Here is a 20,748-nt window from a genome sequence, read left to right as displayed (position 1 = left end):
AAAATGGTTCAAACTAGGTGACACTGAAAAAACATACTGCATGGACAGTAAAGCTAGGAAGACATGGCTGCATAGCATCACCAAAACTTAACCTGGCTCATAAGAAAAATCACTAGCTCAACTCCAGCTCAAAATTGTACTACCCAGTTCTTTGAGAAAGAGAAAGCAATTCCCAAATGTAACTCGGCAAATTAGAGGACAGTTTTCATCATAAATTTACTCATATAGGAATCTAAATCTCATAGTCAAAGCAACGCAGCTTAATTTTTTAGCGCTAATCTTGTAATTTCTTTAGAAGACTATCAAATTGCTATGAGTTTATACAAGCTTGTATAAATATGCCTGTGTTCACGGGCTGGGAATAGCAGATGTGTGCACGCAGTTGTGCCTTCAGTATGCGCAAGTTGGACAACTGGAATTGGGTATTTGTGCACGATCAGCTTTGAAATTTTGTGTGCCCCACATGTTTGTTTGTAAATCGTACTGCCTCTCTTCACAAATGTGCCTCATTTTATGTTCCTTGTGATGTTTCTAAAAACAGCTTGCAAAGAATATTAAAAAGCTTGTTCTAATCTGCAAGCCTCTGCCTCATTTCATCTCTGCATCCATTCAAAACCCATGAGGAACACTCTACTTACACGCAAATCAATATAAATGTTTATTGGCCTGCCACAGGCACAATCTCTAACCAACTTTAATTTAAAGCAATGACCTGACACCAAATTTTAAAATTCATTAAGTTATCAATCCCTTTTAATAGAACAATTATCTGCTTTTTATATGGGTAAACTGCTTTTATTTACTGCTATGTTCAGTCTAGTTTCAGACAGCCAAAGAAACAGGGATTCTATGTCTTCTTAGGGGACTCTGTTCCTTACCTTAACAGACTTGTGTCAGGAACATTTTTCTCATCAGGTCTTGACCCAATGCCTAATGTTTTCAATAGACCTTGGATTAAGCTAGTTCACATCTGTTCTGTCTTGGTTTAAACCTTTTGCACACAGTGATAGGATGGACAAGCTAGTTTTATTTGCCAAAAAAAAAAAAGTTTATGTTTAACAAAACAGTATCTGCAAGTTTGGATCAAATTTGGTGAATAATATCAGCTAAATAAAAATCTGGGGAAAAAAATTCACATAAAACATTTTGAAAAACTCTTGGGAATTTCCCACCCTCCCAGAACCCCAAAAGAGCTCCAGAATAGTTGGTAAAATGGCAGGGGCAAAAGAGGTGGCTGCAATGCTTTATTTTTGATGGCCCAAATTATTAAGGCATCATTTGGAATATTCAAGACTCAGGTCCAACTCACCATGCTTGTTTTGAAGCAGGGCTTTTATGCAAGAAAGATCTGCTGGTGAATGTATCTACACTAATAGCAGGCACAAGTTTTAGAATAGGTAAAGACGTTGTTGGATTCAAATTTACCCAATTGAATTTTGTCTTCACTGACTGCAGAAAGGGATCTAGAGAGATAAGAAGCATCAAAAGCACTGCTCTCTTTTCTATTCGTATTAGGAAAAAAAAGGTATCTGAAGAAAAATAACCTGAAACGCAGGCATGTAAATGAAAGTATATAGCTGGAAATAGTCATGCTGACACAGTCTTCAGGATTAAATTGGCAAGCAAATTAGACGTGAGCTTGAAATGCAGCATGACAGCTAAATAGATCAATGTCATTTTTACAGCATGGGCAGGCACCTCATATCTATAAATTAGGCAATACTGGTCTTTTTAAAAGAGATTTTTATGCAACATAGGATTAATTTCTGGGCAGAACGTTACTAGAAAGAGCTGTGGGAAGTACAAGGAAGAAGAGCAAAAATAATTGCATGTTCGCAGTGACTAAGAGAACTTAAATATGCCCTACTTCAGGAGTTACAGATAAAAAAGTTAAATATATGTAAATTTACTTACCCACAACAGGTACATGTTATATCCTGGTGGTAGGCTCTTAATCAACTGAACAGTAAAGTTAACTGTATAAGCCTTATTCTGCCCCTCGTTTCCACCCAATCCCATAGCATCAAATTTCACGTATTGTCATTATTATCATTTGGAAAAAAAGGAGTATATTTATGCTCTGTAGTTACTTCTGAGTTCTATTATCTCAATTTTTTGGATGAACCGAGAAATGTAGCTTCATGGGCTAAGGGACTTGCCCAGAGTCAGGGAGGAGGTTTGTGATGCACTCTATACAACTACAAATTTTTCCTATAAATATGCAGTACACAGACTGCAATAAAAAAACAGAGGTACAAAGCTGCTGCACTTTGCTTACACAATGGACCCAAAAAGACCTGGGCAAATTACCCTACAGTTTCGGAAAAAGTCATCTAGATGTGACTTCTGTCATGTAAGTACTTTCACAGGGAGAAAAACAAAAGTAGTCAAAGCTCATGAAAGACATGAAAAAAATATTGTTGCTCTGTAAAACTAGGTAACATTGAATTAGAATCATGTCACGGGTTTTTTAACAATGAACCTGGTTGGGCATTTAAAGAAAGAGGCAGATATTTGATGAATTTTCCATCTCTTGAGGACTTCTGAATAAGACAAACTGTAGTCAAACACATGTGAAAGGAGTAAATCAATGAAATTCTATGGTCAATGCCGTAAGAAGGCAAACTACATGATCTAATGGCCACTGCTAACCATACAATTGTTCAGTCTAGGTTCACAGAAAACAGTTTAAGTCCAATCATTCTTTCCATTCATGGGGAGGCAGGGCTTGGGTCAAGACGACATGGCGGAAACACAAATGAGGATTAGTATACTCAGTATCCTAGGGATTAAGTAAAATGGTCTAAATGTTTAAAACATATTTTTACATTTAATGAAACCAAACTTTTTTAGCTGACAGTAGATTCCTTTTCTTATCCAATAATTATTAAAGATCATAAAGATATACTTACAATTTATGGGTGTTGAAGTAATTTGGCTGTTTTACAACGCACCCGAGGCATGCAGATATATCTTTACAATCACACACCCTGAACTGTGTGAGCACCTGGCCGTGCTTGTTACAGAGTGAGAGTTAAGAAAGTACTTTCTAACTTACTGTTACTTACATAGAAAGAAGTGGCAAACACATTTAAACAGAACCAAAAAAAAAGAGTTTTAAACAAAGCTGAATTGTAGGACTGTCACCATTGGTGGGAAATTAATGAGTTTATCTGGCTATTCAGTTAATACTTCAACTTATTTTTTCCCCTTATGTAATGGAAAGCTGATACTGTTTAGTTTACTCTCCATAAGAAACTATTATGTCCAGTTTAAAGGAAATCCTAGTATATCTTAGGACACATGGAGGAAAATATAAAGAAAACATTCCCCAGTAAGTAGAAGTATAATTACCGATCAACATTCAGCAAAACTTCAACCACCATTTTACTTGACTTAGTATGTACCTAGTAGGAAAATGTCCCCACTTGTCCACTGAAATATTTTTATTTCCTCTCCCAATATGGCAGGGTCAGGTCCTGGAAAGAAACACGTGAGGCAAGAAAACCAGCTTTGATTGCCACAACTTAAAGAAAGACAGAAAAATCTAGGGTCTGCTGAGAGGAGAGTCCAGCTCAGACACCCTGAACAACAGTCCTGGAGAGCCGCTGCCCGAGTAACACACAGTGCTGTTGGTCCCAGTCGGTACCATTACCCAGTTACTCTGAGCCCAATGGAAAAGACTTCCACTATTTCTTAATCTCCCCCAACAAATGAAGTCCCAGAACTAGGTAAGAGAGAGCTGGCTTTTGTTCCTTAAAACACTAACTTTAAAAATATCAACTGTGGCACAAAGACCATTCCAGGAGGTACAGCAAATTTTAAAATATACAGTAGAGAAATACTCTGGAAACATATGACAGAGGAGCAAAAATATGAAAAGTTTTGCTGTTTATGTTTTACTTTAAAAGGAATCTTAAAAGATTCCAAATTAAAGTATAATTCATTAAAAACATAGACTAGCCTTTTCTACATAATCCTGAAGCTTATAACATATTCCTTGCCATTCCCACCACCTCTTTTCTGCTTTTGCAATCAGCACGAATATATTGTTTATATATTTATTAAGATTTTTTTAAAGTATTTTGAGGATAGCTAAGTGAGCTGTCATACATCATTTCTGCTGGGTTCCTGTAATGGTCCTGAATTCCTCAAAATTGAAATCAGCTCTGTGAATGTAAAAGACATAAACAGTCAGCCCTGATGACTAAAAAAGGCGAATGAGGTAACGGTAATGCCGGTGAAGCTGTTTGTCTCCAATGTACCATAAATAGTGAAGTGAAATTAAAATTTTTCAATCAACATCAGTTATGCACATGCATGCACGCACACGCGCGCATATGAAAAAACTGCCTGATGAGAAGCAGACAGGATCAGAAGTTCAAGCAGAGGTTCTTGCAAAAAACAATTGTTGGGATTTTTTATGTTGTTGTTGTTCCTGTATTGTGGGATCTCCTAGCTGCAGGAAACGATGGATTGGAGTACAGACTTCCTTAATGTCCTACAAACTTCCCCCATGCAGAAGTCACTTTTCTCTGCCATGTATCTAGTCCTACTGAAGCTTCCCCCACTACACTTACATTAAATGATCAAAAAAAGATAGCATGTATCACTAACAGCCGTATCTGCTCCCTGTATTGAAATGTACTGATCAAACACATAGATAACCCCGCTGTTATTTCCACAACTATAACTGGTCTTCCCCGTACATGGAGAAAATAAGTATAAATACATACATACATAATAAATAGCAATACATGTTTAAAAAAATACAGAAGAGTTTTTCCAAGAACTTCCTTCCCTTAGAAATCAAAGTATTTTTCAACTATTAATTAAGATCTGAAAAACTGCAAACAATTAGTAAGGTGAGACACAGACAGTGATTTGTCCAAAGTTAAGGAAGAAATCTGTGGCACAGTAAGGAAGTCCTATTAGATTTCTTGCCTCTTCGTCTTGTTCCTTAATCTAAGAGATTGATCGCAATTAGTCTCCATGGAACCATGACACCGTTTAATGAATCATACAACAGGAAAAGCCTATCTCTGAAAAAAATGTCTTTCCTGTTTCAGTAGTATATTTGTAATGCACAGTGACAGGAGAAGACCGGAAAAAGGGACATTTCTCCTGAGTGGGTTGATTAATTAACATAGATTGCCTGAATTCAGTCCAAGAAATCTATGCCAAGGAGGAATCCTGTACTGCCTTTCCTAACTGAGCTTGGAGCAGTCCCCCAAACACATTATCTCAAGAGCACAGAAGGAAATCACAAAGCCAGGTATGAAATTGGCCTTTCTGAGCAATAAAGACATCCTTGATGCAGATCATGGGCCAAAGGACAGAAATAGTGTTTATCAACTCAGGAAATGGGGATGAGAAGAACGTACGATATAAACATTATCAAAACTAAGAATAGTTGTTTTGTCTGGAAGAGGTGTTTTACACAATTTCTACAGTTATATTGTTTCCTGTTTGATGAGAGATGATTCTGAAGTGTAGGCTCATATCCAAATCCCCAATTCGCTAAGGCTTAGAAGGGGTCAGAAATGAGGTTTATTTCACAGAGGTTCCGGCTGGTTAATAAATTCTGCAAAGGTTGGTTTGTTAGGGACAGCTGGATGCATTGTGTTTTTTCCTTTAAAAAAAAAAAATCGTATTACAAACACTCTCTTGACTATAAAAAACAACTGGCAGCTTTTAAAAGTCAACATTAGACACTAGATAATGCAGAAGTTGGGAATATTATTAGTTGAGTTTCCTAGACCATATAAAATAGATGATAATGGAAAAGGTTTGGGCAAGATTGCATTGCATCCATTAGCTTTTTCTACATAATCAGTATGGGTTGGTATCCATTATGCTCCACATTGCAACTCAGAATAAATTACTCAGTGACTCCCAGAAACCCACATGCTACTGCTCTTTGGAAAAGTCCATTACTGTTTGGCAAAGTCATTCAAGACTAACCCAGATGCTAAAGCTTCTTGAAATTTTGTCCCTTCACTTAACTGTATTGTGCCTGTGCCATACAGCATCATCTGCAATCTGGCACTCTATAAAACATCTCTCCCCTATCATTTTTTGCCCTCAAAAGTACTTTCTGTGCTCTACAGTTCCCATTTTCTTAAAACTATGTCATTTCTCCTCCAGATCTCTACAGAAAGGGCTAAGCACAACAGAGCTCAGTGAGAAAATATTGAGGTTAATCACAGAATAAGAATGTAATCCAAGTTAGAAAGGACCTCAGGAGGTCTCCAGTCCAAGCTCTTGCTCAAATCAGGGTCCGGTCTGAGGTCAGACCAGGCTGCTCATGGCTTTATATAGTTGTTTCTTGAAAACCTCCAAGAACAGAGCCTCCACAACCTCTCTGGGCAACTTGCTCCACCGCCTGGCTGTCGTCATGATGAAAAAGACTTTCCCGGTGTCTGGTCTGAATTTCTCTTGTCTCTCATCCTCCCACCACGCGCTGCTGTGAAAAGCCTGGCTCTTCACGTTGGTAACCTCCCCACAAGGTGCTGGGGGGCTGCTGCCAGGCCCCCTGAGGCTGCCTTTTCCCCAGCTGAACCAGCCCCTCTTCCTCAGCTTCTCCAGCTGAGGTGCTCCAGCTCCTGATCACCTTTGGAGCCCTGCCCCGAACTGAAGATGATTAAGCTGACTTCAGATACAGACCCAGAAGAGATTCAGCAGTACAGCCCTGCAATCAGATGAACCAGTCCTGTGAAGAATGACTGCAGTACAGTGCCAGGCCTTTGGGACTCAGGTGAGGACCTCTCACAGTATTGCACCTTCTGTATATATGATATGGCAAGTATATGTATATGTATACATATATGTATGTGACAAGTCAGCTCTAGAATAACTTCACAACATGAATATACTGAATGGTATATGTGAAACATTATCCTAATGAAATCCCTCAACTACCACGGAACCACATTTTTCTTTAAAATGGTCTTACAATCTTACAATACAGTCACTCTTAGTCAGACATGATGAACTCCCTTTTTCACAGCCATTCTTGAATCTAAGATATCTTGCTAATAGTAACAGCGGTGTATATGTGCAAAGACATTTTTTCAATTAATTCCTTAAGTGAGAGGTATCAAAATACCAGGTCTGTATCTCTCCTACCATCAATACACATTTTGAAAAGAAAAATGGATAGAAATACCATTTTTACAATGCGACTTCTCCGACTCCAGTCCACCAGTACCTTGCAATGTGCTTATTGGCACACATTATATTCTCAGGCTGGAAATTATAAAAAAAGGCATGGGGGAAAGCATTGACTAGGTGTGGAAAGAACCAAATTCAGTAACCATATCTAAAGATATTTAAGCAAAGAAGGGGTATGAATCACCATGTCCAACATTAAAAATGTAGCCTACATTAAAGTCAATGGCAAAATTCCCCAGAATTTCATGATGCAAGATCTACACATGAGGATTCATATACAGATTTGAACCCACTCTCAAAGTGGGGACATGCCTGGAGAAGGACTAATGGCAAAACCAACATGCTAGACACAGAGGCCACCGTGACACTTGGAGCTGAAATCTGCCAGCATGCTCTCACTCAGCAAGCGTATGTAGCTGCACTCACAACTTTACTTGGCAGCACAAGTCTGACCTCTGTCAAGAGCCTCAAGCGTGATGTCCCATTCAATTACTAAAAGACATATTAAAATGTGGCTTATATGATTAAGAAGTAACAGTCACCCATTTTTATTTTGGGATCAGAGTCTCCCCAGTCTCTTTAAGGAGAGACATTTTTAGTCTATTCAGTTTCAACATTCACGTTAGTATCTTTGTTAAGCAACCTTCAGCCAGAAACTGAGAGCTTAGTAAAGTTGTTCTCTACCAAATATAATATATTCATATATAATCACATTGAAAAAAAAAGTTGTTATTGTTTTAAACAGTCACTGAGAAAGTTTATCTACCGGAGGTCTTCTCCGCACACTCTCCCCCGTACTCTTCAGATATGCCATTGACCAGGACAATTGCAGGATATTTCCATTACCTACCATCAACAGTGGCCAAACTCACTTACGCACTTGAATTTTGGGACAGAGTAATGCACTGTCTTTCCAGTGATATCAATAGGTCCATTCTGCTCACACTGAATGAGTGTCCTTCACCCTTCCCTCCCCTGTCTCTTCCCTCCTTACCCTCCCATGCCAGGAAAGGAAGGAATTCTCCGTTTCCTGCTCAAATATCCAATAATCATTTCAGCCATCTGCTTCAATACAAGAAACTCTTCATAGAAGCCCATCTAAATGGCAAACCATTAGAGATTAAGATGATTTATTTTAGTTTAGTGCAGTGTCACTGGTTTAATAAAATAAAAAATAACTAAGGATTTGGGAAGTACTATGGCTTACCTATGTAAAAACTCACTCTCTTGCCAATACATTCTATCACTGCTGACAGACATTAGAACATTCCTTTCATCTCCTTCCTCTTCTTGCAGTTTAACCTATCCCCTTAAGGAGTATTTGCTTTCTCTAAGATAGATTATACATTGTATGCAACATGAAAACCTTACGCACTTTCTCTACCATCTGCAAGGCTTTTCTGCCCACTTCTTTAAAAAGAATTAAATCAAAACCCTTATTAGTCTTTTCATTTTGGATAAATAAACCAGGATTACTTTTCTGTTAGAAACTAAACCAAAAGGATTACTATTTCCAGATACGTGCATCTAAATTAGAGAAGGATTTTTGAATACAATCAACCAAACCTCCAAGCCTAGTGGGACCAAATGTGGAATGCAAACTGTGATAAAAAGCAAATATGAAGCACACACATACACGCACACAAAACACCCCCTCTATTCATGCAGAAAACATGATCTAATATGGGATTGATTTCTTTCAAATAATTCTTTCTGCATCCCAGTGTGATTCCAGGATGTGCAAATTAAGATAAATTTTATGGGTCAAATTCTTCTTACCACTACATGTGCTCAAGTCAACTGAAATTGATGACAACTGGATGCTGTGTCAGAGGGTGGAATTTGGCACAGAAAATCACAATGTAAGGAGAAGATGTTATAAAAATAAAAATGACATGGTGCTTTGAATGAGGGAGGAAACAATTCTCAATGTGGCTTGGGAGAGAGAAAAGCATAGAGAAGCAGAAAAAGTTGACCCAATAGCTAGCAGATTATCAGATAAGGCTCAGTTGTCAAAACAGAGCCAACTGCGAGGACCTGAATGAGTAGTTTCATAATGGCTCTAGACGAACCTAACCCCATTCCATTAACTAACTCTAATGGAAGTAAAACTACACCAGCTCCAAGTCCTGATCCACTTAGAGCTTAAAAGAGGAGAGACTGGTTTATTACTTCTGTATTCTTTGGAAATCCAAAATAGCTATTTAAGACTTCATCATTGCAGAGCTTCATGTCTAACCTCATTAAAGAAAACAGCGTGATGAAACCTTCAGTACGAAATTCCCTCCTCTTTCTCCTTTTTTTTTTTGTTTTTTACAACAGAAACGTCCCTAAAAGAAGCCTGTGTAACTTGCAAAATAGAACTAAATCAAAAACAGATTCACATATTCGTGTAGATGATTTAGCAGTAATATTTCTAGCAGTGGGAGTTTGCAAATATTATCAAATCCATGTTCATGTTTTATGACAACTGACCGATGAAAACCAGAAGCTATTCTGACGCACATTTTAACCCATTTTTCTGCTACTGGAATGAATATGAGCACAAATGTCTTCCTGGTTAAACTTTTGTTCATTTGAGTGAAATGTGAAGATGTGTCATGTCCTCAGCCTAGTTCTAGAACTACTCAGGATGTCATGTAGCATTTAATTTCAAGCTCCATTTAGAAAAAAGAATTAAACATCTAACCTGGAACAGCTATCCTCCCAGCTGTTGGATGATTCATTTCCATCACAAGTCCATTGTGCAGCACCTAGAAAAAAAAACCCCAAAATCGTATGTAATTAAAAAAATATATAATCAGTTCCTAAACTCAAGGGGAAAAGAGAGGTAAGTATTATCATGTTCTTTCATAGAAAATCTGAAAATACAGGGAGCTACAATTCAAGTAATTTGTAAAATGAAAGCCCTGATGTTTGACACTACTCTCTATTTTATGCATTTAAATAAATGCTTCCGTAAGACTTCACAAGTCTAACATTTTTAAGCTCTTATATCCAACATAAAACATAAGAAACTGAGCTGCAAGCATGTCATGCTTTTAACCACCAACAAACAACTAGTACCAACATGGAATGAGAATTAAAACCTTCACCCACTTTCACTTTCAATCTGCAATATGTATTGAAGGCCTATACACAACTTACGCCCTAGTGGTTTTTTTCACTGTTACTCAGTTGCTTTTGAGCTTGTGATGGATCACACTATGAAATGCTGTCTCAGTAGTTCTTACAAACATTCAGGAAAGATGCCATAATTTTGATGTTATTTCTGTTCTTTCGAGTGGGTATGCCATGCTTCAGCTCCATGTATATCTGTATTGGATGATTATTCATCACAATTTCTAGTTCCTTGTTATTAACTTCAACCAGAAAACAATGTATGATACCACAATTCTCAAGTAACAGAAAAAAAGAAATTCATAATAGCAAACACACTGCTATTGTTAATAGAATTCTGCATCCAAAGCCAGTAAGTAATCTTCATCATTTCCTTACCTATTATTCTGCCATCCTTCTAACACTGTTATCTTAATCACATAATCAGAACTCTTAAAGATGATTTATTTTGTTACTAAAGTATCTTCTACAAATAAAAAGCCTCCCATTAACCAATTATTTTCATATCCAATATAACAACAAAGCTGAAATAAAATAGAGTGCCTTGCCAAATGTATCAGCTATAGAAACGAAAGATGGGCAAAGACTGTTAAGTGATCACGTAATACATCTACCTAGTCACCTTGCACCGTGAACAACACTAGCATCCTTGACTATTAATGACAGGTGATGGTCTAATGATTCTTGAAAATTTCCAGTTACAAGATGAAAATTTACTTATGCAGTCTGCACCATATTCTCTGTTTTTATTGTTAGAAATTTTTCTCCTAATACATAATCTAAATATCTTTGCTTTGTATTAAACATCTTTATTCTTGTCTTTTCTCCAACTAGAGACACAAACCCAATCGCTAGCATCTTTATAACATTCTTTTACGTACTGGAAGATTGTAATCACATCCTCCCCTCAGTCTGCTCTTTTCTAGACTAAACAAAACTAATTCCTTTAGCCATTCTTTCCAGGTCAAATTTTGTGAACCTTTTATCTGTGTAGAATAGCATGCTTAAGAAATTCCCATTCCTGAACAGGTGGTGTCAAAAGGTCAGGTCAGCTTTCTCTTAGCTTGTGGGGTGAGCCTATTTAGCTGACATTTAGAAATCCAGATATTTCCGATAATAGATGCTGGTGGAAGAATGCCTGTTCACTGGTCTAATTGTTTGGCGCTGTACCAAATCATTAGTTCTATTTCTCTTTCGGAAGGTTAACACCAGTTTTGGTAGACGTTCAAGTGAGACATTCAGAACTTTTTCCCAAATGACAGAATTGGAAAATGCAATTGCTTGTTTTAACTCATATTTAGAATCTGCCCAGTTATGCCCTTAATCAAACAGTATTGAAAGTTTGGCCTCTTTCTCTGTAACTTACTTACGTAGGCTTTTTTTATGCATTTAATTGATTATTGTGACCTAAATGCAAGAAAACACGCTTATTTGAACTTGAAATCAACAGCACGCTCAGGTGCATAAGCACTTCTTTAGATGTGCTTTAGATGGCAAATTAAAGGCTGCACCTAAAAGTGGCACCATTTGGTTAAAGAAAAACATACAAATTCTCTAGCAGCTGCTCAGGACTCCACAAAATTCATGCCTTCCTGTGTTCCAGGTCTCTAAATTCTTATTCTGATAAGGCAGACTTACATCACTTTTAAAAGATTTCCTTTTGTTAGACTCAAATTCCATCTCCTTTTTTTTTACAGAATGAATGAAGAAAAACCTTCAGTATCTTTGAGGATTACCAGTCTAACTTCTATTCCCTTTTAAAAGCATTGTTTAAGCCACAGTCAAGCTTCCTTTCCATTTTCGTAAGTACGGTGTTGATTTTCCCTCTCAGATACATTATTTTCTCGAAAACACTGCAATTGTCATTACGCTTATTACTCTTATTTTCTACAGTTATTAAGCCTATATTGGTATACTCAGTTCCACCTTTTCTTTTGAAGAAAACAACCCCCAGGCAATGAATCTGGCCAACGACTGGGGTTTTCCAACACCAGCAACACTGTTTAAAAGAACTGTGTAATTTCCTGTTTCATGTGTTCCCCTATGACGGTTCCCAAACAGAAATTGAAAAAACAACTTCACTGGCTCCTCCTCACATGCATTCTAAAAACTATGAAGGAAACATATAAGATTACTGCATCCTAGCCTTTTGGAAAATCCAATGTTCATGTCCATAATCATCAAAGACAAGGAAAGCCTGAGGACGAAGAGACAGAACTTGAAGGTCTTCTCCTCCATTGTCTTGTACCACTCAAATAGTTGTGATCCTTCTGATGTGGTAGAGTCCTCTATCCCCTTTGTGTTCACCTTAGCTCAGCATAAGGAACTGATGAATCAAGCAGATCATGTAAAAGATGACAGCCAACAGTAGATCCATTTTTTAATTTTTTTTCCCATATGGCTTACTTTCCAGGCTAGAAATACTCTATTACTATATTATCTGTTACCATTTGAGGTTTTGTGAATCAAATTAATGTTTGGATGGCATTTTACACTGATTATAATGAGATCATTGTAAGGGAATCAGAAGCACAGTCTTCTGTCTTTCAGTAATAAACTTTCCATGCCATTTCATTTCATTTCAAATACAGTCATCTTGTAGATTAAAGAAGGAACCTCTCTTGTCTGTCTACTGGTTAATGAAAAGAAAACCTGATGTCACCATTTTGTCATCTTTTCTCAACAATAGTATTAGCAGTGTCCTGCTGTTAGTTGTGACATGTTCATGTAGGATTTTTTTTTTCGTTCCTACATGTTTATGTCTTTCCTCCTGACACTTAGAACTGTAAAGCAAAAGTCTCTCCTGTTTGCAAGAAAGAAAAAATTACACAACATGAAATAGTAAAAAAATCTCTGCATACTGAAGTCAATAGAAAATAGGGTTGCTCTGATTTGTGCCATCAGTTATAATGATTCCTGCATCAACTTCTGCTACATAATCTTTTTTAAAAAAATTTTGTTTTCTTGCAGACTGAATTTGAAAAAACTATTTAGATATTATATACATAATGCAGAATGTATGTAATTTTCTATCATTAGTTGCTACAACTCTACTTTGGGATTATTTATTGTATATGCAGACAGTATCAGATTTGCCCATGTTACAAAATGAAAATATTGTTTGGTGATGGATAAAAACAACAGAAGTCACTATATTTTAAATTTATTTAGCCGCTGTAGGCTATTACATTATTTTATTCAAACTACAGCAAAGAGAACAACTCATATGATTATGTCTTCTAACCTCAGAGAATAAAAGAATTTAATTAAAAAAATACTTCAATATTATTTTCCCAATACTATACGCAAGGAAGCCCACATAGAATCTTTTAAGCAAAGATCTTAACGTTTTACTTGTGTAATGCAAACCAAGGGTAATTTAATATATTTCATCATATATATTCTCAATTGTTTCATCATTTCCTCTTAGCTTGTCATGAGAAAAGCTATGGAGGATACTTTCATCAGCTGCTGTGAAGCTCACAGTAATTCAGATAGAGTAACTTCAATGATTAATTTTGCTCTTTTCCCTAACATTGTTAATAACCGCAAGTTAAAAAGTGATTAAAATTTTTATTACAGGCACAGTTAAAATCCCTTATCCATCTGCTTTCAAATATTAACTCTCATTATTTCTTGTATTCTCACCTTGTTCAAAAAAATTACTCAACTGACACTACTTTTCTGCGTTAATATTTATATTACCAGTGGGCATGTTCAGTTCAATATTGTCATTTTTCTTTCAATATTTGAGTCTCTTTTGAGTCTCACTTAAAAGCCAAGTGACATATAAGGAAGAAAATGAGAATAAAATTAACTTCAAAAGAAATATAATTATGATATAAAAACACAATATGGCTGCAGAAACAATTTTAAATTTCAACCTCATGGAAAAGATTTGCAAGGCTGAAAATCTAGATTCAAATAGGGGCTTTAGCTTTGACCGCTTGGGAGTTAAGGCTCATTCTCTACAAGACCATCTGGTACATACAGTGGTGCAAGACACTTTTTCAACTTTCACAGATCCTTCAAGGAAAAAGGTGAAACTCTCATTTTTCTATGACTGTGCTGTTTCTTAAGGTAGTAAGACGTACAGACCATTAACACATATGGTGGCTTTCTTTGGGATTTATGTGTGAGTACCTATTTATCTATCTAAAAAACAGCTAGAAAAAACTATCAGCATGCAGGACATGGCTTCAGGATGATTTAAAGAAATCTGTTTTTTCTTGGACACTCTACAACTTGTAAGAAAACCTGATGCTTGATGATGGGTCCCTTAATTGATAGATACAATAACAATACATATACAAAAGATGATATAGCAAAGTAACAAAAGTTGTGAAACAGAAATTAATCATGAATATTATTATTAAAAAGCATTAATCTTCCCTGCATCCCTCAAAAATGAATGGCTCTCTTACATGCTCAGGAAGTAAAATACTTTATTGTACCAGCACAAATGGCAGGTAGGAGAATCAGGAACTTTGCTTCTGCCTTTTTTCATGTGGATAATGGGTGTTTGGCCACCTAGGGAACATCTGGCAAAGTCTGCAATTATCATAAGGTTCATTTCATACCATGTTAATTCATTTCAAGTGTCATGTAACTGATTGTGCACATTAACAAATGTTAATGTGCACCCATGTTAATGCGGTTTCTCTTTGAGCTGCCAGCAAGGTTTCAAATCCATTCTAGGTACTACCTAAGATACAGTCAGCTTCCAAATCCCGATCGAAGGAGATGCTTGAATCAGAAACATATCAAACATGTTGTCAGCACACACACAAGTTTAAAAAGTTCAATTTAATGTAGAGCCATGAATTCAAAATATGCATTTGTACAGATACAACTCTCTCACGGTTTCATCTAGAGTTTAGTGAAAAGGATTTTCAGGGCCACGAAGGAAATGATGTAACCATTTTCTCCATATTTTTGTAGCCACAAGATAGCTGGCTGTTGGTAAATGTAATTACTACTAGTGCCTCCAAACCACAAGAAAATAATAATACTGTTTTTCCTGTACATGCTGAACATAGGGCTATGGCCATAATCACCCCCTAAAGAAGTAACAGCGCGTGTTGTGAACACAATGCCATATTGGAATCACATCCCACATCCTAAAAGCACCTCTTTCCAAACAAAAAGATGTTAACTCATTTGAAATTTGAAAAGGATATTAAAATGTATCCCTATCTGATGTCTGGTTCCGCTCAGTCTCGTATTTCTAGAGTGATGTTACGCAGCAGAATGTTTTGCATATCAGCATGTTCCCCTTCCCCCTGTTTTTTTTCAATGCAAGAGTCCCAGCGTTTTCAAGTCCTGTTGCCATTGAAAGTTGTCTTTTATCACTAATAACTTTATTATTCTTCTTTCCAAACACAGCTTCTAACATACAGGGCTCACCTGGAGAAAGTAATACCATCTCTCTACCGTACGAGGCATGTAAGTACTGTATTAGTGAATCGCATCTATCTCCACTTCAGACGCATCTACCTCTCGTATCTGAAGTATCTCACCATTTCATGCTGGAACAGTACTTAATTTAAACAAAAATAATGCTCTTCACAAATTTTTGAATGAGTAAAATCTGGGGTTTTTTTGTTTCTGGTTGCTTGTTAATTTATCTCTTTACTCTCAGTCGCTTATTCTGACACACTAAATGCTGTGAGTATGTTACAGTCCCGTATGTCCCTCGGACCACATATGTGATACTAAATGGATACAACAAAAGAAAAGCACAGTTCACTGGAATGTCCTTATTCTCCGTTCCTGCTAGGCCCGTGTCTTACACACTTTTTGCTCTGGTAAACTTTTTGTTTTCTTTGTGGGTGTGAGGTGATGGCTTTGACAAAGTCCTTCTTATGCCACAGCTTCACATCTTTTTACACACGTGCTGTAGACAAAATTACTTTTTATTGACATCCCTAGGCATGGGGTTTTGATGCCTGAAGCGTATTATCTTCGGTTCAAAAAAATCCTGATCCATGTAACCACATACAAATACTTCTTGCTTTTCTACTTGGCTGCTGTGTCTCTTGTTCTACTGCAGAAGACCTCAACCAGATTCCATCTTGATTCTTAGGATGTAATTTCCTTATTTTTTATTTAGTATCTTTTGCCTAAAGAGTTTTTACATCCTCCAGTCTAATAGTGGTTCTATAAATTAGCTATCGGCTCTTCATTGTTGAATTCAAGTTTTACAGGGGTCATGCCTTTAACTCGAAAAGGCCTGCTTTGATACAGGACTTCAGAGTTTCTTGCCTGCATTCCTGTACTTCACTTAAGTCGAGAACTGCCATTCCATTTGCGTGCTCTAGAACTAAATGTTCCAACAAGGCAATCACTCAGAGTGACGAGAAATTGCTTCCCTTACGCTCTATCCCACTGTGACATTTGACCAGCTGAAGGTAGTTGAAGTCACCCATTATTACTACCTCATTAGGCTTAGTTGATTCTTTGATCTCCTTCAACGTTTTGGACTCAATATCCGTTTCCTGATCAGAAGGCTCAACAGTATAGCCCTAATACTGCTCCCCCAGCTCTATGACCTAATCTGTCCTTCCTGTTCAGTTTATAGCCAGGTATTACACTCTCCTATTGATTTTTGTCATTCCAACATTCTTCTGTAATGGCTACCATGTCAAGATCCTCTTTCTTTGCCAAGAATTTCAAGTCACCTATTTTTTCTCTTACACATCTCATGTTGGTATACAGATATGTGTAAGTTTTCTATGCATTTGGGGAAGCAGGGAGTTGGCCATGTCATTTTTTATTTAACTCTTAAGTTTGACACTGTATTAGCTTTCCAGAATTTCTCAGTTGTCCCTCCTTCAGTTTTGCTGTACATTTCATTCTCGTCCCTTACACCTTTTGTATGACTGACATCATTAGCAGATGTCTTTAAACGGTGAGAGCCCTCATTTGTCAGCTTTTCCTCAACTCCTGTATGAGTAAACCACACTCATTAATTTCCTACACCAGCAATCTATTTTTACTGCGGTTCTAGACAACCCCTTCCATGGAGGTGGTTCCTCCTCCAAAGCGCTGCGTAAGTATGCCAGGGGAAATCCTACTTCTTGTCATCCATTAACTGAAATACCAAAAATCTTAAATTATGAAACCTGCACGTTAGACTAAAAGCAGTTCAAAAGTGAGCATAAAGATGATAAAACTTCACCAGGTTTCCTGGATAAGTTTCCAGGATTCTTTTAGTAGTTCATAATACTGTCACAGGCTATATCCACCACAATCAGCTCCACTCAGGCACCCTATGAAAGTCTGTTCTTCAAGTCCTGGCCTTACCCTCTTCCTCCCTGAGAATCTACTCAGCAAATTGTTTTTGTGGCCAACGTGAATCAGGCAATTAATATTTTTAGTAATTCAATTTCCTAAATCATCTTTCAAATTCAGTAACTGAAGTAAGATATGACCCTGATACTTAGAGTAGTTCTCATATCAATGTTTTACTTCCCTTAGCACCTACTACTACAAAATAAAAATGAAAAAGTCCTTACTGCTAAATCAGCCACAGTATAACGCACAAAAGAAAGAGACATTAAATAATCCAAAAAATATTAAACAATGAAAACCACTTGTGACAGAGCAGAAACACCTTTGCCATTGTCTAATCATCAAACACATACTTATTCTTGAGAAAAAGTACTAAACTCAACTTATACTTCACGGTCCAGGTAAATAGGAGACAGCTGCTAAATACGTATATATAAATCTCAAATGTTTTCATCAGATGTATTGGAAAATAATGAGAGTAAAAGAAGGTACTTTTACTCTAATAGCAGACCATATTCCAGCGAAGAATCAGTTTTTTTAACTCTTGTGGAGAAGAAAGTATTGCAGAGGGGTTTATTAACATATGGTATAATTAATATTGATAATGAATAGCAAGGAGATTAAGAGAACAAAGATTTATAACTCAGGCCAAAATATACAAAAACGCAAGGACAGAAGCCTGTAATTAACTGCGTAAATTCTCTAATTTTCAAGGTTGCAGACCTGACCCTGACTTCAGGGGGCTCTCCGGGTGCTGAGAAATCAGCCCCTTCCCTCATGTGCCCAAGTATAGCTCCCTGCCGACCTCTGGCACCGTCAGTCTGGGAACGTGGCAGAGGAGAGAATCTGTCCTTATGGGTTAAAAAATACATAGACTTTTCAGATGTGTTGTTTTTTTCCTGAGAACTGAAATGTGATTTTAAAACCACATTTTTGGTGGGTTTGAATGTGTAAATCCTAAATTCACAGAAATATTTAAGGAAAGATGGTTGGTTGTACTGCTATTTGGATACGAGACCTGGCTCAGCCTGATAGCAAGATGGGGTGTGGCTGTATGCAAAGCACTGGCTCGGGGATCAAAGAGCCTGTCTCCAGCTGCGGCATACCTTTCATGTATAACACTGATAACTCCACACTGATCACCTGGAAGGTGCTATAGAAACTGATTTTATTACTGCAACAGGCTGAAATACCGCCTGGTTTTGCTTCTTTCAGTCAGAATTGCCAGTAATTTACTGCTAGCAATGGTGTTACAAATCACTGCTTTTCAATAATATTTTTCCTACTTTAGATAATTACAAAAACTATATTCAGCATTTAAATATTATGTTTGCAGTATCTCTGATCAAAAAGCACGGACAAATCTAACTACAAGCAACTTTTTAAAATGCAAGTGAATGTAAAAATGAAGAGAAGTGTCCTGGATTGCACATGGGTTATATTATTTTAGTGTCAAGAATGTCATGTGAAAGGCTTTAATTTTATTTTATTTCATTGTGACTTATCTCTCATATTAAACAAAACCAAAATAAGTTTCCAGATGTTTTCCTTTGTGGAAACTAACTTGTAAATGCAAATGAATGTAAGCGTATTCCTACAGTGGTAATAAGCCAGGACCCACCATGCCTTCAAGCACTGTGTACCATAAGTGGGAGACTGGTGGGGAGGAAATACCGAGAACCTTTCCACTGCCATTGTTCTCATAACAATTCTACAGATATTTTGTACGCTTATTATATTCAGGGGTCACATCCAGCCTATGGAGCTGGCAATGATGAAGAGAAAATTCTGATGGTTTCTGTGGGGCTTTGTACACGTGAGATTTTTCAGAAGCACTTTTTTTGCCATGTGGTATAGGAATAAGTCACACGTAGTCGCAACTCTGAACTGAAAAATGTACTGAGGTGTTTGTTCAACACGTAGGAGAACTGTTATTTCAAAATGTGCAATCTTTAACGATATTGAATAATAAGAACACTTCTAATAGTTATAGAAATCATGTGTTTTCTCAGATAGGGATGCATGTTACGTCAAGAATACATTTATACAAGGAAAAGAAATCGCAATAGTCAGAAAGCCTCAAATATTCACAAACTTACTGCTGGGCTAATAGTAAGCAAAGGAACCATGAACAGCAGCATTGTACCATCATGTTAATATATCACTTGGTTTCTGACGGTCCTTAGGGACCTCACCTGTTTCTCACAGTACAAAGTACATGATCAGTATAAGTTTTCCAATCTTGCACGCCACACTGAGTTCCCAAGAGCCTTCTTTTAAGTACTCCATCCATCTTTCACCTGCCATGTAAGTGTTGCGGTTTATTTATACATCATTCATTGTTTTGTTAGAGCTAGTCTATCAGCTCAGAGTACTTACCCCTTCCCAGGACTGCAAAACTTGCTCATCCACAGAGGAATGCCACTTAACATTGGCACCTGCTTAGCGTTGCAAAGTACATCCAGATGGGACTATCTCCCTGCAGACCCTCAGCCTGCTGCAGGCACAGATTCGCTGCACCTCTCCTCATCAGAGGTTTATTCCTGCATACTCTTGCACTGACTTTCGTAGCCCTTTAGAAAGGGAACTGTGACTGTGGTTTGAACTACAGCATTTTGACTTAAGTCAAAGGAGCGCTGTGGAGAAACACAGGCAGACTACACTGGTAAACAGTATCAATGCTGTTCAGTTTGAGTGTTGGGTTCTAATTCCTCAGTGCTTTATGTCAGGCAGTCAAAGGAACTTTCATCAACAGAAACTCTGGCACATGGAGATCTTTCCTGATTTATACTCTGCCCCATTAACATTGGCCTTTGTAACAAAAGCATTTAAGATAGAGAACTCCTACCCATGTGTACACCAAGGAGTTGGGATTCAAGAGTGCTACTTGCAAGATGTGTATGCAGAAGCATACTTAAGTGGAAAATAAGTTCCCACTTTGTATCACTATCTTCCACTCCTTTCTAGCAGTTCAGTACTTAACTATTTTTATCCACTTTTCCATTATTAACATTTAATTTCATGAGTTTTATTACCCAACCATAAAATTTCTCTCCAAGTTGCAGTAAGGCAAAAAGAAATCTAAAGCCAGGAAGGTTATTTCAAAGCTAGGAGTGTACACAAGAAAGAGGTGATTTCTTTCAGAAACTATCCTCGTTAAAA

The 20,748-nt window shown here is 37.2% G+C and overlaps 1 protein-coding gene across 1 annotated transcript in view; it reads right to left on the bottom strand.

The window, feature by feature from the left end:
- Nucleotides 1-20,748, bottom strand: part of SUGCT (succinyl-CoA:glutarate-CoA transferase) — a 329,571-nt gene that overhangs the window by 43,984 nt on the left and 264,839 nt on the right. Inside the window, exon 13 of the mRNA XM_059818897.1 lies at nucleotides 9,863-9,926. Coding sequence (XP_059674880.1) covers nucleotides 9,863-9,926 — 64 coding nt within the window. The remainder of the gene's footprint in view (nucleotides 1-9,862; nucleotides 9,927-20,748) is intronic.

The sequence above is a fragment of the Gavia stellata genome, chromosome 6, assembly GCF_030936135.1.
Source record: "Gavia stellata isolate bGavSte3 chromosome 6, bGavSte3.hap2, whole genome shotgun sequence".
Lineage (NCBI taxonomy): Eukaryota > Metazoa > Chordata > Aves > Gaviiformes > Gaviidae > Gavia > Gavia stellata.
Note: the sequence above shows the minus strand (reverse complement) of the source record. Positions and strands in the feature narration are given on the sequence as shown.